This window comes from Equus quagga, chromosome 19, assembly GCF_021613505.1.
Source record: "Equus quagga isolate Etosha38 chromosome 19, UCLA_HA_Equagga_1.0, whole genome shotgun sequence".
Taxonomy (NCBI): domain Eukaryota; kingdom Metazoa; phylum Chordata; class Mammalia; order Perissodactyla; family Equidae; genus Equus; species Equus quagga.
This window is the reverse complement of record NC_060285.1, coordinates 4,901,324-4,925,421: the sequence shown is the minus strand read 5'-3', so window position 1 is coordinate 4,925,421 and position 24,098 is coordinate 4,901,324. Positions and strand designations below refer to the sequence as shown.

At 36.2% G+C, this 24,098-nt stretch overlaps 1 protein-coding gene across 1 annotated transcript in view; it reads right to left on the bottom strand.

Moving 5' to 3' along the window:
* SMC1B (structural maintenance of chromosomes 1B) overlaps window positions 1–24,098 on the bottom strand; it is an 80,474-nt gene that overhangs the window by 25,257 nt on the left and 31,119 nt on the right. The window contains exons 9-12 of the mRNA XM_046646760.1: window positions 23,527–23,734; window positions 20,511–20,696; window positions 18,660–18,839; window positions 4,097–4,243 (exon numbers count right to left, since the gene is read on the bottom strand). Coding sequence (XP_046502716.1) covers window positions 4,097–4,243; window positions 18,660–18,839; window positions 20,511–20,696; window positions 23,527–23,734 — 721 coding nt within the window. The remainder of the gene's footprint in view (window positions 1–4,096; window positions 4,244–18,659; window positions 18,840–20,510; window positions 20,697–23,526; window positions 23,735–24,098) is intronic.

Here is a 24,098-nt window from a genome sequence, read left to right as displayed (position 1 = left end):
AAACAACATTTAGCTGAGTTTTGCTTTTTAACTCATGAATGTCTTGGTCTTTTAAAGGGAAATTTAAATCCACACATGTTTACCGTAATCACCGATATACAAATATTTTTTTTTTCCTCTTACTTTTAAAAAATTATTTTCATGCATTATTTTTGTTGGTTTGTTATTTGTTCCTAATTTAATGTACTTTTAACACTCTAGTCCTACCCACGTCTCCCCACCCACCAAGATACAATCTTTAGAATATTATTATTTCCTCACCTCCTCACAGATGAAACCTTTGAAAAGCACTTACTTCTCTCTCCATCTCCAATTCCTAGGTTTTGCTGTGTTAGTTTAGCCCTATTAATTTATTATATTACATCTGTTCTAATTCATGTGTTGCTTACAGTACTTTCTCTAGTATTTTGTCACACGAAGTATGTGGAGACATAGTCTCTGAATTTACTTATCTGCAGATACCTGAGAGGCAAATGATATCCTCAGCTGTAGTCCTTTCCCCTCAGTTGTCTGCAGCTATTATTCCACAGTCTCACCCAGTTTTGTAGTTTGATACAAGCTAGATTTTTTTTTAATCTCTAAGGAATATTTTTTAAAGCAGAAAGGGTATTTTAGGACTGCTTCTATATAACCTAGGACTTCAGGAATTACACCAAAATCTGTGTCATCGTGTGCCTTTTCTCATCAAACCTACATGGAACTGCATGTGTCCTTTCAGGTGGGTCCTCAGATTAAAGACATTTAATCTTCTTCCATGTGCTTCTTCCACTTGGCCTTCCAGGCTATTAATTTGGTTCTCAACAATGGCATGCCTATCCTTCAATTCATCTACTGCATTCTATAGTTTAGAAATACGTTTTTTTAGCTCCTGAAAGTCTTTTTTTGCAGGGGTACAGGGCGTATTTTGACACTACACTGAATTTCATTAATGCTCTTTTATTTGTTTTATTCACGTTGTTGCCAAGCTCCCAGAACACCTCACCTGAATTTATGTACTTCTTTGCCCACTGTGGATCGGGTCTGGGTATTAAAGTGTCCTAAATGGCAGCTGTTTCACAAGCATTCTCTATACCCAAGGGCCAGTGAATACAACAGAAGACTGTCAGTGTTCCACTCTGAGACAGGAAAAGATGTCTGTCTGGTCTCCCTGGACTCAACCAAACTCAGGAATAGGGAGGCCACAACCTACTAATATGTAGCTTCATAAGGTATCTGTTAAAGCTGACCTTTCAAGTAAGTGTGTGTGGAAGATTATCATATTCCACAAATGACACTTGGATAAAACAGCAAGTCTGCTGGTAAAAATAAAGCTGGAGCCCCAGTCATCAACATAAATTCCAGATGACTAAAAAATATAAATGTTGAATACACAAAAGCACTAGAAGGAAGCATTACTGAATTTCTTTTGTGATCTTCAAAAAGAAAAAGGTCTTCTTTTCGGACACCATGTCTTCTCAGAGAAGGGAAACAATAGAAAGAATAAACAAATGGGACTTCATCAGACTAAAGAGCTTCTTCAAGGCAAATGAAAACAGGATTGAAACAAAAAAACAACCCACTAACTGGGAAAAAATATTTGCAAGTCATATATCTGACAAAGGCTTAACATCCATAATATATAAGGAACTCTCACAACTCAACAACAAAAAATCAAACAACCCGATCAAAAAATGGGCTGGAGACATGAACAGACATTTCTCCAAAGAGGATATACGGATGGCTAATAGGCACATGAAAAGATGCTCATCATCGCTGATTATCAAGGAAATGCAAATCAAAACTACACTGAGATATCACCTTACACCCATTAGAATGACAAAAATATCTAAATCTAATAGTAACAAATGTTGGAGAGGTTGTGGAGAGAATGGAACCCTCATACGCTGCTGGTGGGAATGAAAACTAGTGCAGCCACTATGGAAAACAGTATGGAGATTCCTCAAAAAATTAAAAATAGAACTACCATATGATCCAGCCATTCCACTATGGGTATCTATCCAAGGAGCTTGAAGTCAGCAATTCCAAAAGTCCTATGCACCCCAATGTTCATTGCAGCATTATTTACAGTAGCCAAGACATGGAAGCAACCTAAGTGCCCATCAACAGATGAATGGATAAAGAAGTTGTGGTATATATATACAACGGAATACTACTCAGCTGCAAAACAGAACAAAATCATCCCACTTGCAACAACATGGATGGAGCTTGAGGGAATTATGTTAAGTGAAATAAGCCAGTTAGAGAAGGATAATCTCTGTATGACTCCACTCATATGAGGAATTTAAAAATGTGGACAAAGAGAACAGATTAGTGGCTACCAGGGGAAAGGTGGGGCGGGGGGTGGGCACAAAGGATGAAATGGTGCACCTACAACACGAATGACAAACATTAATGTACAACTGAAATCACACAAGACTGTAACCTATCATTAACTCAATATAAAAAAAAGAAAAAGAAAAAGGTCTTTCTGAGTATGACATTAAAATCCAGAAGTTATAAAAGATTAAGAAATTTGGCTACATAAAGATTAAAAATGCACGTGTGACCAAAAAAAAGCAAAGTCAAATGTCAAACAGATAATGAGCAATAAAAAAGAATAAACTTTTGATACACACAACAACATGAATCTCAAAAGCATTACGCTAAATGAAGAAAGCATGACACACAGGCTAACTGTAGGATTCTATTTCTAGAAGAGGAAAAACAATAATGACACAAAGCATTTTGGGTTGCCAGGGCCCAGAGGGCCCAGAGGAGGGGACTGACTGCAAAGGAGCACACAGGCATTTTGGGGGGTTATGAAAATGTTCTATATCATGATCGTGGTGGTGGTTACACAGCTACATTCATTTGTCAAAACTTACTGAACCATACACTTCAAATTGGAGACTGTTACTGTATATAAACTATACTTCAATAAAGCTGACAAAAAAGTGAAACAATATATTTTACTAGTATATGACTAAGGACTAATTTACTTATTATACAAATAATTCTTAAAGTAGGTAATAAAATAATCTAAAAGAAAAATGTACACACGAAATAAATAAGCAGTTCAAAGAAGAAAAAAAATTATGAAGAACCAATAAATACATGAGGAAATGCTCAACCTCAGTTACAATTTAATAAAGCACATTCAACAATTGGGTTACATTGTTTTTACCAATCAGATTGGCAAAGATTAAGACATTTGCTCTAACTAGTGGTGCAATCTAGGGACATAAACACCCTACTACAAGTTTTCTTTTGACGTGACTTTAGCAATATCCATCAACATTTTAAATACACATATCCTTAGACCCAGAAATTATACATATAGGAATTCATCTTAGAGATATAGCTATACAAGTAAAGATATAATAATAATAAACATTTATAGAGTGCTTACATACGCCAGGCATTGTTTTAAGTATTTTATCTGGATTATCTGATTTAATCCTTCAAATAACCCTAGAGGAAGGACTTTTATTTTCCCCATTTTACAGATGGGGAAAGTAAGGTACTAAGGGGTTAGGTAACTTGCCTAAGGTCATACTGCTGGTAAGTGGCAGAGCCAGGATTCAAACTTGGGCATTGGGGCTACAGAATTTATACTCTTAGGTACTATGTTACTCTCCCTCTTTAAAGAATGTTTAGTGCTGCATCATTTGTAACAGCAAAAACCAAAATGTCCATTATTGGAGACTAGTTAAATAAACAAAACCTATACAGGGAAATACCAGGAAGGATTCATTAAAAATAAAGTGGTTCTCTATATGCTAAAATGAAAACATGTCCCTGTTATGATATTAAATGAAAAAGCTTGCTGCAAACATCATTTAGCAAAAGTCTATTATAAAACAAATAGAAAAAATAATACATATACTTGTATATACAGAGCAAATTTCTGGAGGCTATGCATCAAACTGTGTTTAGCAAATACACACCAAGATGTAAGCATGGGCAAGGGGAAGATTTTTACTTTTCACTGTATTCCATTCTGCTTTATTTGTATTTTTTAAAACTATAGGCATGGTACTTTTATTAACCAAAAAAGTTAGTTTGAAAACACAGTTATTCTACTTAGTATTCTATAACTTTCACAACATGGATTTACCTTTAATTCTTGGACTAACTGGGTTCTTCTGTCTCTTAAATTCTTTAACTCTTTCTCATCCCAGCATCTAGCCTTGTATTTTAAATCACTCGACCCTCCAGAGATCACTCCAGATTTTAAAAATAAAGTTCCATCAAGGGCTACTGTCTGTAAAATTAAAAATATTTTAGCTTGGATAAACGTACATAAAGAAGATAAAAATAGGACACAATATAGCAACTTTTACAGCTGAGTTCGTAGATGAAAAAAACCACTTACTGAACTTTACTAATAAAATACCTAGCTTATGAAGGGACACTAGCCAATAAACAAATCTCAAATACAAAAGTTTTGCTAAGGCCCAAAAAAATTCTAGGCAACAAATTAGCAGGAACTAAAAAGCTTCAAATAAATTGCACATTAGTTTCAAACACATTCAATATTGAGAAGCAAAAACCAATAATATTTGTATTTAATAGCTAATAGTTTGCATTATCTAATACTGTATTTTGAAAAATTTGACACCACATGTCAATGGCATATTATAAGACAGCCTTAGTAACTTTAGGATACAAAAATATTACATTCTCCAAAATGGATATGAAACTGGGACCAAGAAAAAATGGAGTCAAAGGCATAAAGTTTATAGTCCTTTGACTATGGACTAAATGAAAACAATTCTCAATTTTGTGTGTGTGTGTGTGAGTGAGGAAGATTGGCCCTGAGCTAACATCTGTTGCCTATCCTCCTCTTTTTGCTTGAGGAAGATAGCTGCTGAGCTAACATCCATGCCAATCTTCCTTTATTTTATGTGGGATGCCACCACAGTGTGGCTTGATGCAGTGCTAGGTCAGTGCCCAGTATGCAAACCTGGCAACCCTGGGCTGATGATGTGGAGAGCGAGAACTTAACCACTACGCCACCAGCTGGCCTGAACAATTGTCAACGTTTTGCAAATGTTTCTAATCAGCCAAAGCAGGAGACTACTTGTGGAGGGCTACAATTATATAATGAGAGCTGATGAAAAAAAAAATGCCAACAAATAGGAGTTTCATTCATTCCTTCATTCAGACCACGGTTCCCTGCATGTCTGCTGTGCTTGAGACATTCTATACTGGGGACTGGAGTGACCAAAGGGAGTGAAATATGGTACTGACCCTTAGGGAATCATGCTAGTATGGAAAAGAAACAGAAACACATCATTACAACATCAAGTGATGAGAAGACAGAAACATACTGAGAGTAATCTGGAAGCATAAAACAGAGGGGTTCCAACCCAACCCAAAAGTCCACAGAAGGCTTTCTGAAGAGGTAAAGGCTTTCACAGTATCTTATCAGAGGTACTAGTTAGAATTAATTAGTTATATTACACAGAAACCTTGGTTTATTTCTCTCTCACAACTACAGAGGTGAGCATTCCAGGGTCTGTATGGTGGCTCCACAGTTAACAAAAACCCAGACTCCTTCCGTAACATTGCTCCACCATCTTTAGTACTGGGATTAGTCCTCAAGGGAGAAAGTCTTTTTATTTTCTGGAAAGTCTTGGGGCCTCCGTTCTCTCCCAACTGTTAGCTTGGCAATGAGCTTGTCCATCAGGTCTGAACTGGCTCTTGGGAAGAACACCAGATCTCTACGGGATACCAACAGCAGTGGCATGGAAACAGGTCTGTGGGTAGGCTCTGGTCTGGAAGGCGGCTTTCCTAACCAGGAAGCCCACTGTTAGATTCTCAGTTTATTCCTCCGACTGCCCCATAAAAATGTAAAGTGGTATGGAGGCAGCTTCCCTCTCCTGGAACACTTATAGCTCATGATATTTTTGTCTGGCCAAAGCATACCTCTATGGAATGAAAGCTGAGGAACCACATAGGCTCCACTGCTTCTCTGCTTTTAAGTTATTCTCAAGAAAGCTTACTTTACATTTACACTGTGTGTCACTAGTGATGTGTGTGCCAGTGTCTCTTATATGACAATCTTCAAAGTCATTCTGTAGTTCAAGATGACTTCTAGAGCTCCAGCCATTGTGTCTGTGTTTCAAGAAAGAAGGAAGGAAGGGAGAAAAAGGGTAAAAGGGGCCAATTAAGTAACTTTCCTGGCAGGCCTACTGATGACTGCTACTTAGATGCAATGGCCCCTCCTGGATAGTTACACAGTAAGATCAAGGTTCTGTTAGTAGGGAAGGAAGGGAGAAGGATATTAAGCAGACAACAGATAGGTAGGAGGGAGCCAGGGAAAGGGCAGTGGTGGAATGCTGGCAGTGGGCATGGATATATAAAATGGATCATTTGTGCGCATGTGTCACAGGGGTGGAATAGGGAAAGAGGGAACATAATAATTTGGAATTCCTAGAAAGAAGCGAGAGTTAAGGACTAACTTTCAGATGAGGCTAGTAGACAGGCCAGATCCTAGAGCTCTTTGTAATGCCATCCATAGGAAGAATGTGGATCAAATGCAACTGACAACTGATGGGGCTTGCAGATGGGCTGGGGGAAGCAGCACTGAAGGGTTTGACAGCAAACAGCAGAGAGAAATGGTTAGATATGAGCTTCAAAATAGACCGCTTGCAACTATTTGGCAAAAGGATTGGTCCAAGGGAAGCCAGAGGTGATGGTATGAAATCAGCAATAGAACCTAGGGTGAAGAAAAGGAAGAAGATTTGAGAAATATTTAGGAATTATAATCAGAAAAGCCTAAGGATTAGAGATGTTATGAGGAAATCCTTGAGGAAAATCAGAATTTCATTTGGCTACAATAGTGGTACCAAGAATTGAAGTGAATAATACAGGAGAGAGATCAAGATTTAGAAAGAAGAACATGAATTTAGTTTTAGACGTTGATTTTACAGGGCCTGTGAGCTAATATTTTATTCACTTATTTATAATGTATATCTTGACTATTTCCTAAAAGAAATTAGATTCTTGAGCCAGTCCTGATGGTCTAGCAGTTAAAGTTTACTGTATTCTGCTTTGGTGACCTGGATTTGGTTCCCGGGTGCAGAACACCACTCCTGTCAGTAGCCATGCTGTGGAGGCCGCTTACATAGAAGAACTAGAAGGACTTACAACTAGAATATACATCTACGTATTGGGGCTTTGGGGAGGGAAAAAAGAAAAAGAGGAAGATTGGCAACAGATGTTAGTTCAGGGTGAATCTTTTCCAGCAAAACCAAAAAAAAAAAAAAAAAGAAAAAGAAAAAGAAATAAGATTCTTTTATAGATAATGAAAATCATTAAAATAAAAATAAATATATAATAAGATAGCCACAAATAACTAGAAATAATAAATTACACGAGGTGAAAAAATAAACAATTAGGCTATTATGAGAAATCACTGAATTCAATTAAATAAGCAGAAAAAGAAAACTATTCAATATATGATACTGGGACAGGTAATTAATCATTTAGGGGGAAAAGCTAATACTTACATCTAACAATATACGTCAAAATGAATCATATTAAAATCAAAATATGGAAGTGATACCACTTTTAAAAAATGAAGAAAATTTAAATAAATATGTATTTGATCTCATAGTAAAGACACAATTATACATGTAAAAACAATACCTACAAAGGTTAAAAGTGAAATACCTGATTATCAAATATAATATACATACTATAATACCCACCAGATCTTTCCAGGGAATGGTTGCCAGATTTAGCAAATAAAAATAGAGGAAGTCCAGATAAACTTGAATTTCAGTTAAACAACAAATAATTTTTTAGTGTACATATGTCCAAATATTTTATCTAGCAATCCTATTCTAGGGGACAAGTTAGGGATAGTTTTTGTTTTCCTTTTTGAGCTTCTATTTTCCAAAATTTTCTAAACTGAACATTTAACTTGTATTTCCAATGTATAAAAACCAAACATAACACAAAAGAAAAAAAACCATGGGGGCTGGCTTGGAGACAGGAGACAGAAGTGTATCAAGAACTTTGAGCTAATTATTTGCCATAACATACATGGACTTATAGTGCCACCTCTGTCTTGCCAGCCATGATACTAGGACAAGTTAACTTACCCTCTTTGAGCAAGGGGTACAAAGTATGATTTTCTTTTCACCTTATTGCTTGGGTTGGCTGCTACTGTTGTTACTGCAACCATTTACTATTGCACATACTGTGCTTGGAATAGTACATACAAGCTATCTGATTCTATGTTCACAACCCTGTGAGGCAGATATTATTTCCATTTTAGAGACTGGGCCTTAAAGATATTATGTATGTTGCCTAAGGCCATACACAGAGACTAAAATCCAAGTTGGTCGAACATCTACGTCCATGTTCTTAACCACTGTATTATATACCTCCTTCAATTCTAAAAATGTAGCAGGCAACAATTTTAAGAATTATGGATCTCAGGTTTTTTCCAATAGCTTATAGGCTTATTAAAACAATTCATTTCTTCTAAAAGTAAATATAGTCTCAAATGACCTATTTTCATTTGATTTACAGTCAAATTTCTGTTCTGGAAGGACTATAATTTTTATTTCCAGCCTGCAATTTCCTTAATTTACAGCTTACATTAGTTGCTCAGTGCAGTAATCCCATGCCTACTTTGGGGGTAACATTCCTGAAAAATACCTTGGCTGAGGAGACTAGGATCTCATATAAAATAAGGAGTTGAAGGAATTTTTAAATAGCATTAAATAAAAGTTCCAGAGTGTATGGTCTAGAAAAAGAATGAATTCTTTGGTGTTAAGAACTTGTCATGTGGGATAACCAACCTTTCCACTGAAACAACTTCAACTGTTTCAAGAAATATTGTTTCAGTGTTATAAGCTGCTAAGGTAGATTCTCTTACAATTTTTGTGTTAGGCAGACTACACATATTGTTTAAGTTGCCTTTCATTGGTATGAAAAATAATATACTTCACCATTTTCTTTTATTTTTGAATGGGTAACATATTCACATTGTTCAAAATCCAAAAGGTACAAAAGAACAAAGAGTGAAAATTTTCCCTGGCACCCCTGGCCCCTACCGCCCAGTTACTTTCTCCAGGGGTAATCAATGTTATCAATTTCTTATGTATCAATAAATACATGCATTCATCTCTTCTTTCTCCACTTTTTACACAAACAGTAACATATTACACAGTAGTCGACATACTACTTTTTTTAACTGAATGTATCTTGGAGATTGTCTCATACTTGTACATAAAGAGCTTTGTTCTTATTTAAGGATGCACAGCATTCCATTCTATGAATGCATTATAGTTTTAATGAACTAGCCTTCTACGGATTGTTTACAATTTTTCCTGTTATACACAATGGTTCAATGAATAAATCTTGTATATACATTATTTCATATACATGTGAATTAATCTGTATGCAAAGTTCCTAAAAAGTACAACTGGTAGAACTGCCCTTCAGAGAGCTGGTACAAATTTACACTTCCACAGCAGTGAATGGAAGGGCCTCTTTCCCCTCATAGTGTTATCAAACTTTTTGATGATGGTCAATCTGACAGGTGAAAAGAGTATCTCAGCGTAGCTTTTAAAAAATTTTATTTTATTGAGGTCAAAACAGTTTATAACATTGTGAAATTTCTGTCATACATCATTTGTCACTCACCATATATATGTGCCTCTTTACCCCTTATGCCCACCCTCCAACCTCCTTCCCCTCTGGTAACCACTAACCTGTTGTCTTTGTTCACGTTTGTTTGTCTTCCACATATGAGTGAAATCAAACGGTGTTTGTCTTTCTCTGTCTGGCTTATTTGCTTAACATAATGCCCTCAAGGTCCATCCATGTTGTTGCAAATGGGATTTGTCATTTTTTATGGCTGAGTAGTATTCTATTGTATATTTATACCACATCTTCTTTATCCATTCATCAGTTGATGGGCACTTGGGTTGCTTCCACTTCTTGGCTATTGTGAATAATGCTGCAATGAACATAGGGGTGCGTAAGTTGCTCTGAATTGTTGATTTCAAGTTCTTTGGGAAAATACCCAGTAGTGGGATAGCTGGGTTGTATGGTATTTCTAATTTTTTGAGAAATTTCCATAGTGTTTTCCATAGCGGCTACACCACTTTGCATTCCCAGCAGCACTGTATGAGAGTTCCCTTTTCCATATCCTTGCCAACATTTGTTGTTTTTTGTCTTGGTAATTATAGCCATTCTAATAGGTTTAAGGTGATATCTCATTGTAGTTTTGATTTGTATTTCCCTAATGATTAGTGATATTGAACATCTTTTCATGTGCCTGTTGGCCATCTGTGTATCTTCTTTGGAAAAATGTCTGTTCATTTCCTCTGCCTATTTTTTGATCGAGTTGTTTGTTTTTTGTTATTGTTATGAGTTCTTCATATATTTTGGAGATTAACCCCTTGTTGGATATATGATTTGCAAATATTTTCTCCCAGTTGGTGGGCTGTCTTTTCAATTTGTTCATGGTTCCCTTCACCTTGCAGAAGCTCTTTAGTCTGATGAAGTCCCATTTGTTTTTCTTTTGTTTCCCTTGCCAAGTAGACACGGTATTTGAAAAGATGCTTCTAAGACCGAAGTCAAAGAGTGTACTGACTATATTTTCTTCTAGGAGTTTACAATTTCATGTCTTACTTTTGAGTCTTTAATCCATTTTGAGTTGATTCTTGTGTATAGAAAAAGATAATGGTCTACTTTCATTCTTTTGCTTGTGGCTGTCCAGTTTTCCCAACAGTTTATTGAAAAGATGAATTTCCTTTCTCCATTCTATGTTCTTAGCTACTCTGTCAAAGATTAGCTGTCTGTAGATGTGTAGTTTTATTTCTGGGCTTTCAATTCTCTTCCGTTGGTCTGTGTGTCTGTATTAGTGCCAGTACTATGCTGTTTTGATTACTATAGCTTTGTACTATATTTTGAAGTCAGGTATTGTGATGCCTCCAGATTTGCTATTTTTTCTCAGGATTGCTTTAGCTATTCAGGGTCTTTTATTGCCCCATATGAATTTCAGGATTCTTTGTTCTATTTCCGTGAAGAATGTCACTGGGATTCTGATTGGGTTTGCATTGAATCTGTAGATTGCTTCAGGTAATATGGACATTTTAACAGTTTATTCTTCTGACATGTGCATGGAATATCTTTCCATTTCTTTATGTCATCATAGATTTCTTTCAATAATGTCTTATAGTTTTTATTGTAGAGGTCTTTCATTTCCTTGATTAAATTTATTCCTACATATTTTATTCTTTTTGTTGCTATTGTAAATGGGATTGTATTCTCGAGTTCTCTTTCTGTTAGTTCATTATTAGAGTATAGAAACGCAGCTGATTTTTGTTAGTTGATTTTGTACCCTGTGACTTTGCTGTAGTTGTTGATTATTTCTAACAGTTTTCCAATGGATTCCTTAGGATTTTCTACATATAAAATCATGTTGTCTGTAAACAGTGAGAGTTCCACTTGTTTCTTTCCAATTTGGATCCCTTTTATTTCTTTCTCTTGCCTAATTGCTTTGGCCCAAACCTCCAGTACTATGCTGAACGACAGTGGCAAGAGTGGGCACCCTTGTCTTTTTTCTGTTCTCAGAGGAATTGCTTTCAGTTTCTTATTAGTTTCAATCTCTTTACTTGTGATTGGTCTATTCAGATTCTCTGTTTCTTCTTGATTCAGTTTTGGGAGGTTGTATGAGTCTAAGAATTTATCCATTTCTTCTAGATTGTCCAATTTGCTGGCATATAGTTTTTTATAGTATTCTCTTATAATCCTTTTGTATTTCTGTGGTATCCACTGTAATTTCTCCTCTTTCATTTCTAATTTTATTTATTTGAGCCTTCTCTCTTTTTTTCTTAGTAAGTCTGGCTAAGGGTTTGTCGATTTCTATTTTCTTAAGGAATGAGCTCTTAATCGATCCTGTTTTTGTTGGTTTCAATTTCATTTATTTCTGCTCTAATTTTTATTATTTCCCTCCTTATGCTGACTTCTGACTTCGTTCTTTTTTTTCTAGTTCTGTTAGGTGTATTTTAAGATTGCTTATTTGAATTTTCTCGTTTGTGAAGGTGGGCCTGTATTGCTATGAATTTGCCTCTTAGGAAGGCTTCTGCTGCATCCCATATGAGTTTGTTTGGTCTCTTTTCATTTGTTTCTAGATATTTTATGATTTCTCCTTTAATTTCTTCAATGATCCATTGGTTATTCAGTAGCATGTTGTTTAGTCTCCCTATATTTGTGACTTTTCCAGCTTTTTTCTTGTAGTTGATTTCTAATTTCATAGCATTATGGTTGGAAACGATACTTGATATTATTTCAAGCTTCTTAAATCTATTGAGGCTTTCCTTGTTTCCCAACATATGGTCTACCTTTGAGAATGTTCCATGTGCACTTGAGAAGAACGTGTATTCTGCTGTTTTTGGATGGCGTGTTCTACATATATCTGTTAGGTCCATCTGGTCAAGTTTTTTGTTTAATTCCACTATTTCCTTATTGACTTTCTGGCTGGATGACTTATCCACTGATGTAAGTGGGGTGTTAAGTTTCCCTACTATTCTTGTGTTGCTGTTAATTTCTCCTTTTAGGTCTGTTAATTGTTGCTTTCTGTACTTTGGTGCTCCTGTGTTAGGTGCATATATATTTATAAGTGTTATGTCCTCTTGGTGGAGTGTCCCTTTATCATTATATACTGCCCCTCTTTGTCTCTCATTGCCTTTTTTGTCTTGAGGTCTACTTTGTCTGATGTAAGTATGGCAACATCTGCTTTCTTTTGTTTGCCATTAGCTTGGAGTATTGTCTTTCATCTCTTCACTCTGAGACTGTTTGTCCTTAGACCTGAAATATGTTTCCTGGAGGCAGCATATTGATGGGTTTTGTTTTTTAATACATCCAGCCACTCTGTGTTTTTTGATTGGAGAACTCAATACATTTACATTTAGAGTGATTATTGATATGTGAGGGTATAATAATGCCACTTTATCACTAGTTTTCCGGTTGTTCTGTATTTCCCTTGTTTCTCACCCCATGTATTTCTGACTGCCAATTCAGTTTGGTGATTCTCTATGATGGTTTTCTCAGTTTTCTCTTTATTTATCATTTGTGTCTCTGTTCTGATTTTTTGTTTAGTGGTTACCATGAGGTTTGTATAAAAGATCTTGTAGATGAGATAGATGAGATAGTCCATTTTCTGATAGCCTCTTATTTCCTTAGTCTAAGCAGGTTCCACCCCTCTCTTCTTCTCTAAGTTATTTTTGTCACAACTTATTCCATTTTGTGTTGAGTTTGTGGTTAAAATGAAGTGATCATAGTTATTATTGATGATTTCCTTTCTTTTATCTTTAACGTTATAATTGTTTGCTAACCTGTTCTGACAGAGAGCTGTGATTTTCTGGTTTTGTCTGCCTATTTATCTCCTTGTTCAAGGCTCTGTTAACCCTTTATTTATTTATTTATTTATTTATTTATTTTCAGGTATGAGGGCCTTCTTGAGCATTTTTTGTAGGGTGGTCTTGTGGTGATGAATTCCCTCAGCTTTTGTTTATCTGGAAAGTTTTTATCTATCATATCTGAAGGATATTTTCACTGGGTAGAGTATTCTTGGCTGAAAGTTTCTGTCTTTCAGAATTTTGAACATATCATTCCACTCTCTCCTAGCCTGTAAGTTTTCTGCCGAGAAATCAACTGAAAGCCTGATAGGGATTCCTTTGTAGGTTATTTTCTTCTGCCTTGCTGCCCTTAATATTTTTTGTCATTGACTTTTGCCAATTTTACTTATATGCCTTGGAGAAGGTCTTTTTACATTGATGTAATTAGGAGTGCTATTGGCTTCCTTTACTTGTACTTCCAGCTCCTTCCCCAGGTTTGGGAAGCTCTCCGCTATTACCTCTTTGAACAAGCTCTCTGCTCCTTTCTCTCCCTCTTCTCCCTCTGGAATACCTATAGTCCTTATGTTGCATTTCCTAATTGAGTTGGATATTTCTCAGAGAATTTCTTCATTTCTTTTTAGTCTTAGTTCTCTCTTCTCCTCCATTTGAAGCATTTCTATATTTCTGTCCTCTAAGTTGCTAATTCTGTCCTCTATCAGTACTATTACAGATTCCAGATTTTTATCTCATTCATTGTGTTTTTCATCTCCAACATTTTTGATTTTTTTTAGTTTCAGTCTCTTTTGTGACGAATTCTCTGTTCATTAATCCTATTCCTGATTTCATTGAACTATCTTTCTGAGTTTTCTTGTAACTCCTTGAGGGTTTTGTTGTTTTGAGGTTTTTATGGTGAGGAAGATTCCCCCTGAGCTAACATATGTTGGCAATCTTCCCTTTTTTTGCTTGAGGAAGATGAGACCTGAGCTAACATCTATGCCAATCTTCCTCTATTTTGTAAATGGAATGCCTCCACAGCATGGCTGATGAGTGGAGTAGGTCCGTGCCTGGGATCTGAACAAGTGAACACAGGCTGCTGAAGTGGAGTGAGGAACTTTAACCACTCAGCCATGGGGCTGGTTCCTCATGTTTTTGTGATAGCTACTTTGAATTCCCTGTCACTTAGATTGTACATTTCTGTGACTTCAGGATTGATTTCTGGGTACTTGTCATTTTCCTTATGGTCTAGAGCATTAATATACCTCTTCATACTATTTGATGGGGTGCATTTGTGTTGTTGCATAGTGGTAGTATTTGGTTGCAGATTCCACTTGCTGCCACTGGGCAGGGGATGGGATCTGTGTATTGTGAGCCTGTTGTGATCCCTGGCAGCTGTGCCTGTCCTTTTGAAGCTGTGCTAACAGCGCCCATTTACATTTGCCCACTGGCCTCTGCTGTTTTACACATATAGGCACACAGGAGCTCTGTTGGTGGTCCTTTGCTTTGGCCAACCAGTCAAGCTGGTGTGCCAGGTGGGGGAGGGGCACTTTCCTTCACGTGTATGATCCTGGGGGCACTTCTGTTATGTCCTCACTGTCTGCCCTCCTGGGCTGCTTGGCTTGGTGAAGACATCCCCGTGATTGCTTAGCCTTCCCATGGGTTGGGAGGCAACTCTGAGAGAGGAGGCATTCCTGCAGAGTGTTGCTCTTTCTCCCCTCTCCTCTTAGAGCCACATGCGGTCCCATGCCCTAGATTACAACTGTTCAGGGAGGGAAAGGAGATCCCCTTACCTCCTTCCACTGCCTCCCAGGGGGCTGAGCACCTCCACCTTCAGACGTACGGCTGCATGGATCTCTCAGACATCTATTGTGTTGTGTGAATGTCCTCTGTTGGTTTATGAGTGTCCTTTTCATTGGATCTTAGCAGGGAGAGTCTAAGGGAAGAGCTCACTCCACCATAATGTGCTGATGTCACTACTCTATTCATACTGTTTTTAAATGCAACTGGCTGTGGAACCTTGGACAAGTTGCATACCCTCTCTGGGCTTCAGTTTCCACATCTGCAAGTTAGAAGTTGAACCGAATGGTCTTCAAAGTCCTTCCCAGCTAAGAGCCTGGTACCAAGTAGGCCTAACCATTAAAGCAGCTTCCTGTGGGTGCGGTGCAGGGCTTTAAGAGTACCTCCTCCTGGGGTCAGCCCAGTGGCGCAGTGGTTAAGTGTGCACATTCTGCTTCTCAGCGGCCCAGGGTTCGCTGGTTCAGATCCTGGGTGCGGACATGGCACCACTTGGCACGCCATGCTGTGGTAGGCGTCCCCCATATAAAGTGGAGGAAGATGGGCACAGGTATTAGCTCAGGGCCAGGCTTCCTCAGCAAAACGAGGAGGACTGGCAGTAGATAGCTCAGGGCTAATCTTCCTCAAAAAACAAACAAACAAAAAAGAGTACTGTCTCCCTGACTTGGGACTGGGAAACCCTCTTCAACACGCCCCTCAGAGTGATGGTGCTTTCCCAACTGCAGCCTGCACATGGCCAATTTCACGATAGTTAACGGGCATCTCCCATATTTTAAGTGAAGATAAGCATTCATATTTATGAATAATTATATTTCCTTTTATGAAAATAAGTTTATTCAAATCTTTTGTCCATTTTTCCACTTTATTTTTGTTCTTCTCCTTATTGATTTGTAGGAAAATTTGCTCTTCACTCTGAGTTGCAAATATTTTCCCTGGTTTGCCGTGTCTTTGGATTTTGCTTATGCTGGCTTTTGCCATGCACAAATTTTTATGTTTATATTAATTTACCCATCTCTTACAGCTTTTGGGATTTTTGTCACATTGGAAAGGCCTCACTATCTCTGAGATAAAGAAAAAATTTCCCATGGTTTTTCTTAGTACCCTTAAAGTTTCACTTTTACATTTACATTTCTAATCCATCTGGAATATATTCTGATATAAGGTATGAAGTTTAGATTCAACTATATTTATTCCAGATGGTATCCAATTTTTCCAACTTACTGTACTCTGCATTTTCACTTTCTCTTGTTTAATGTGGGTAATTTTTGGAAAAATGATCTTTTCACAAATTATCCAGCTAGTTAATGACATTTTTCTGGGTCTGCTTTTTCCTACACCATAGCAAAAGGGCAGAGCATAAACAGATCTTTCTATATATGTTTTGTAGTAACACCATACAGTCTATGGGAAAAAGAAGCAAATAATTGTTGTTTCTCTGGTCAAGGGGAATGGATGGAAGAATCACATGTATTTAAAGAGATTCCAGGTTTTAAAATTTTGTTACAAAAATATTTAAAAATTGAGTTATCATAAAAATCTTGATGACCAAACTATAGCCAGAATTGCTATAACTTATACTATGTAGTTTATACATACTGTATGTAGCTTATTAACTAACCAATATATCATTTTGTGACATCACTTGCAGTGTTTGAATAAAGAAAATTCTAGAACATGCTATCAAGTCTATGGAAAGATATCAAGTCCACAGAAAATCAAAAGCACAAATTGAAGACAAAAGATGATTCTGTGAAAATGTGACATCTATCTAAATGTTTTACGTATCCTAAAACACAGAGAAAATTCTTTAAGTGAAATAATAATAACAGGAAGGAGATAAAAGTCCGTGGAGTATACCTTAAGATACAAGTAAGACAAATAAAGCTCATTAAAATTTTGAAATGATGGTAAGAACAAGATACAGCCTAAAGGGGTAAGGCATGTTACTGTGAACAAGATATAAATCATAAATATATGTTGATTGAAGGAAGAAATAAATAGTCTTATCTTCATGTGACTTCTTTAAATTGACCACACAAAACTTCAAAAATCAATTTTATAAAATATATTTTAGAAATATACAAAAGTCAACTTTAGCATAATTAGGTAGCAAAATAAGATACCTTAGTAGCTCACTTATTACTCCTGTTTAATTTCTTTTTCTTTTTTTTTGCTCAGGACGATCTGCCCTGAGCTACATCTGCTGCCAATCCTCCTCTTTTTTTTGTTTGAGGAAGATTAGCCCTGAGCTAACATCTGTGCCAATCCTCCTCTATTTTTTTGTATGCGGGACGCCTCTACAGCATGGCTGGTGAGTGGAGTAGGTCTGCATCCGGGATCCAAATCTGTGAACCCAGGCCAGCAAAGCAAAGCACACAGACTTTAACCACTCTGCCATGGGGCTGAGCCTGCACCTGCTTAAATTTAATATGTAGAAATCAATGATGGTGATTACTCAGACAGTGACTGCATTATCATTAAGATTATTACTGACAAAAGTCCTAAAATGTATGAGAAGTTAATCATATTACACAAGTCAATACATTTAACACTGAAAATTCCTACCTTTCATAAAAATAGCCTATTTTGTGTTAAGTGCAATTCTAGACATTCAAGATCAAATGTGTTAATTGATTAGTAAACAAAAAAATGAATACCACTTTTTGAGAGCTATTTGCTAGGCACTATAACAGATTTTGCATGTTATTATGTAATTTAATTCTTATAACTTATGAAATAGGTACTATTACTTCCCTAATTTTAGATGATAAAACTACAATTAAAGGCTTAGAAACTTGCCTGAAGTTACATAATTAATCACTAAGTAGCATCACTGGTCTTACTTCATAGCTTATGCCCCTAGGCACTATGTAACACTTCACTATAAATGTAGCTAAAAAAAAACTTTATTAGGTATTTTGAGGAATTTAACATTGCTGAACTAAATACAAACTCTATTCAACTGAGAGTAAAATAGCATTTATGTTCAAAACCAAAATTATTCCCTCAAGAGATTAGTATTCAGTATCCTCATTTCAATTGTGCTATTTCTATAAGTTCAAATGTGTTAAAACCTTGAATATATAAAAGGACAGTTAGTATCTCCATTAACCTACGGAAAAATTAACCCAGAATGTAAAATAAGCACCTAAAGTCTTTCCTAGTATTCAGAAACATATGTATTACATATGCAAACACAGGGAAAATCCGAGATTCAGCAAGGACATGTATTGCATATAAAGTGAAAAAAAAATTAACTGCTTAAGGCTCTTATGACAATAAATCTAATTTCCAAAATATAATTTATGATATTGGAAAATGCTACAGAAGTTAATATTTTGAAAACTCAACTGAACATTATAAAAACTACTGAAGTCATAACCATCTTAGATTCTATCTAAGTTTTCCTTATAAAAGGGAACATTTTAAAAAGCATATATAAATAATTGTGTGTGTGTGATATGTTAGTTTTCTAAATACAGCTTCAAATTATCCAAAAGTGCAATCTAAGCCTCTTACTTTCCGTCTTTCAGGTCCATTGAATGCAATATGCCTTGCTTCTTCCACAGTCTCACAGACAAGGCCATTCCCACACACGAACTGAATTACTTTCTTCAGCTGAGGAAACTGAGTCTTTATGACATCTATCATCATCTTACAGCCTTTAATCTCCCTTAATCTTTCATTGATTGGCTTGATCTAAAAGGTTTAAAAAATACTTGATACATTAGACAGATTAAAATGAAAATCAGTTACTCAGTACATTCTTTCTCAAAAAAAAATGTGTGACGGCAAGAGATTAATAGTATGCACTTATATACAATAAAAGTTTGACAAGAACCTGATGAACTATATCCCACCATTGGCTCATGTAATATTTTTAAAAAGTACACTTCATCAAAAGCCAGAAGATCCAATTTCCTGATTCAACTCTGTCACTAGTTGGGACAAAGCAATGCATGAGAAGTGCTCCATGTTCTCAAAATCATAAAATCTAGTAGGAGACAAAATCTATTTACATATGTGTCAAAAGAATAACATAACATTATGGAACTCAAAAAATCATTTTAGGCTTAAATGATCAGGAAAGCCTTCAGACCTTCTTTGACATGACTTTTACGTTGGGTCTATAAATAGATCAAAAAAGTGTCTGCAATGCATTACTGAAAAACAGCAAGTAGGATCTTATTTTTGTAAAATAAAAAAAAGCAGGAGCTCTATATACAACCAAAATGTGTGTGCATATACATAACTGGGAGTATATATTTATGTAAATTTGTAGGTATGGAAGCAATCTAAAGTAGATACGATTAAGGAATTGGGCATTGAGAAGGGGTAGGAGCATGTCCTTTATATTTCATACACTTCTGTATTAGATTAGATTCTTAAAAAATAGGTGTGCCTTGAAAAAATCTTAAGCATGAAATAAGTAAAACAGGATTTTAATAGGCAAATGAATTAGGTTAAGTAGTTTTAGTGGGCAGCAGGTATAGGCAAAAGTGTGGAAGTACAAAAGGCAAGTCCGGACCATTAGCACCCAGCTAGTGTTTGCTGAGCCCCTCCTCTGTACCAGGCACTGTGCTAGGTGCTCTACATGTAATGACTCCTTGCAATAAACCAATAAGGTAAGGACTAATTCCTTCACTTCACAGATGAAGAAACTGAAGCTCAGAAAAACTGAGAACAAATTAGTGAGAACTAATTGGAAATGGGGCTGAGATTCAAACTCAGGTCAGTCTAACTGTAAGGCATGTGCTCTTAACCACTATACAACCTGCCTGCAGTTTAGGGTCTTGACAGCTGGACCAAGTAGAACATTTTCTTTAAGAGGCAATTAAAAAATCACTGAAGGATATCAATTGTGATAATGACAGAGTTCATGCCTCAGGAATTTAGATTCTGAATACTCTAAGACCTCTCAATACCTATCTCAAGGCTCAAAATGTAGCCTGCTCCATAAAGAGCTGACACATATTTACTGGATCATATATTTACAACTGAGACTCTGGGGTGGCATTTCACTGACAGACTACATGTCTCCTCCATCTCCTATATGTTGCTATAGAACAAAATAAACTGCCGGCTAGTTGGCAGAGAGGTGCACTGCTAGAGCAATGTCCTGAAAGTCATCAAGGTAGACTTACGGCAAAACTAGATTAGGAAGAAATGACATGAAGTCAAGAAAGACAGCACCCACTTGATATTATTCTTTGCCTGCCACTGTATTAACACCAGCCATTTGAATAAACGACTAACTGGCATCCAAGCTATGATTTTTTTCAATCACTACCATAGTTTTAGGCAATAAAAACATACTTTAGAAGACAAGATTTTATCACTTCTAAACAGCAAACATTACAAATTTCTTACATCAAGGTAATCTAGAGCAAGGAATGTCTCAGGTTCAGCTCTTTCCTCCTTCAGAAATCGAATACAATCTCTTGCTACCTTTTCAGATGCTACAACAATGGCAACCATGTACCGACCAAAAAGTTTAGTAACAGCCAGCTGGTACTTCTTATGAATAGGATGACACAGGTCAAGTAGTCTTCCAAACTTAGCAGGTTCCAAAAAATGAGAGAAAAAGAAATACATTAGCGAGGAACATACAATTCATTGTTTTCTAACAACAAGGCAGCAGAGACCAAAAACTAATTTTACAAGACTATAAATATCATAATTCAACAGTCTCATTCAAATGGACATAAGTTTCATTATGAAATATCCATTTAGGTGTGTCACACTTCATTTAAAAAGAGTAATGAGGAGGGGGACTAGCCTTATCAAAGTATTAGAATATCTTACAAAGCTACAGTAATTAAACAGTATTCATCCATTCCTTTATTTATTAAATAAGAATCCATGAGACTCCTGCTACATGCAGGTACTGAGCTAGAAACTGAGTAAAGATTACTGAACAAAAAAGATACTCTGTGACCTGACAGAACTAGTAGGGAAGAAAGACAGAAATAATAATTATAGTATGTACAAAATAAAGTTATAATAGACACTGTGATAAAGCACACAGTGCTCTGAGAGTATATAACAGGGACCAGGTTGACCTGAGAAGTCACGGAAGGCTTCCTACGAAGAAGTGTTATTCGAGCTGAGATCTGAAGAATGGTCAAGAATTAATTAGACTGAAGTTCAAAGTTTCCTAGAAAATGTCAGTATGTCAACTGTCCTGTAGCAATGTTCCCTAGAATATCTGAAGATTCAATTTTATATCTTCAGACTCTGTTCATTTGCTTGGTTCTACTTCAGGAATACCAATTTCTTTATGATAGATCATCATTGTCTTTAATATTTATTATCTTGCTTTTTGTTTTTCACTTTGCCATTCACCCATGATTAACTCAAGCCTTACTTCTAGGTCAGTAATTTCATTTTCAGCTGTGTCACGTATTCCTTGCTACTTGAAATTCATTTATTAGCTCAGTAATAATGTATGTTCTTGATTTGTTTTCTTTCTTTCTTTTTTTTGTGGTGAGGAAGATTGTCCCTGAGCTAAGATGTGTGCCAATCTTCCTCTCTTTTGTATACGGGATCCCGCCACAGCATGGCTTGATGAGCGATGTGTAGGTCTGTGCCTGAGATCCAAACCCGTGAATACTGGGCATCCACAGCAGTGTGTGCAAACTTAAGCACTATGCCACGGGGCTGGCCCCTTGATTTGTTATCTTAGCTCTATATTTTCCTTTTTATTTTATTCTGTTTTAGCTCATATTTGAATCTGGTTTTATGAATTCAAGCTCTTATTAAACTGTCCCTAGCATAAAACACTTATGGGGGATTTTGTTCTGTAACCTTCTTTCAGACTAAGATAAATGCTTTCTAACTTATTCTTTCTCTTTATTATTATATGTACCTACAGCTGCCATATCAATTCTTTTCACCGTGCTTATGTTTAATGTGAACAGCTCTGTAGACCTTTTATTTGCTGTGGTGGATAGCTTGTTTTGATTGCCTCACCTAAAACTCAGACGGTTATCTCCTCTGAGCAACAGTTTAACAGACAAGCATTTTCTGTTCTGTCTTCTAAGTATTTTCTGATCTATCTCCTACCACCCAATGGCTTGGAGGGCAGGGGTAAGTCAGAGCTGAGCTAAGGCTCTGGATGCTTGTTTGAACACCTGAGTTTTGCTTTTTCTTCTGAGCTTTTAATTAAATATCCCATATCAAGCTTCCTCTACCTTAGGGGAGAAGGATAAATCCCATTTTGGGGAGAGGGCTTTGACCTGGCCTCTCAATTTAATGAGAAGCCCTAGAGCCTTCACTTCCATCTAAGAGCATCAGAGCTTCACATTCCCTGATTCATTAGATTTTTTACTCAAAAAGAAATAAATACATATGAGCTTGCTTCTTGATTGATTACAGGATATTAGGTAAGACTTCTCAGGAATTAAGCAATTTATCAGTTTGCCTACTGCAGAATTAAGAACAAGCAATGCTATATTTCAATCTTTTAAAAAAGTCCTAGACTATTAACATTTTCTCAAGTTTACAGCATTAGATGTATGAGCCCTTTTCTTTGTTTTGTTGTTGAACTAGTTTTTTACTAGTTTTTGTCATTTTGTCTGCTACTAGGGGAAGGATTCTATGATCCAGCCTTACTGCTCCATCATTATTTAGAGGTCAAGACCAAATTTAAGAGTCAGAAGTCAAAAAGATGATGTAAAGGAGAGTAAGATGAGGTGGCCAGAGAGAAAGGGGAAAATCATGAGAGCGTGGTATCATGGAGGCCAGCGGACAGGTGTTTCAAAAAGTGCAAGTGATTAACAGTGACAAATGCTGAAAATACGCCTTCATAAAATAAAGACTGCACAGTGTACACTGGTGTTAGTGGCAAGAGAGTGAGATGCCAGACCCTAATACCAAAGGAAATAATTCTGTGAAGTTAACACCCCAAGCAACAGGTTAGATATTGCTGTACTGGGGCTAACAAAATACACCAGCGATACTAGATGCACAGTCTGATTTAGAGAATAAAATTTCATTGTTTCAAAAGTATACCAACGATATCTGCTGGAAATATTTTAAAAAACTGAAACCATGAAGAATATGAAATTTGGGGCTTTGTGTCTGGGGGACCAGACTACCCCACGGCACCTATGTCCTTTGGGGATACTGGCGATAACTTGGACTTTCTGGGTAATGTGTCCATGTCAATGTTTCTCCCCAGTAATTACTTATCTATAGACACTACTGGAAGTTATTTACATTTTACTCCAATTATTTACTATTATATTTTAAATATAAATTATCAAACATAAAACTCAAAATATTTCTGAATAATTTTGCTTTTGCTTCCTAATAATGGTAATTTTTAATCCCAAATAAGAAAGCTTAGCCTTTTTGTTTCAATTAATTATTAATTTCCAATTACCACAGAGTCTGGGTAAAGTCTTTTAAGGTGTTCCAGAACTTCTTCTCTCTTTTGCTGACGTTTTCCCTCATGGCTATCAATTCCAGCATTCTGCAATTCATTTCTAATAAAATTCAGCTCTTCATTAACTTCAGACATTCTTGATTTTGCTTTTTCAATTTCATCCACTAGGGTTTCCTCTTGCTGTTTTTTCTCTTTCAAGCAATCCCTACATAACAATAACAACAACAAATTATATAGCAAAAAGAAAAATCAAAATTTACAAATTACAAGATACAACATACTCTTGTCTGGCATTGCAGGGGAATGAAATAGAGCTCTATCAATTTTAAATGAGGAAAGATACAATAAAATAAACCTAGCACCAAACATGGGCAAAAGAGATTTTGATCATTCATTGTTGATTCAAAAGATACATATTTCTAGATACCAAAAACATAAGGATAGATCACTATATATATCAGAACGATCATTATGAGCTTAATGATTCAGTAAATGCCAATCAAAAAGAAATTCTTATTGGGAGAACACTTAGGTCGTACTAGCTTTCATGACATGGCTTTTCTTATAAA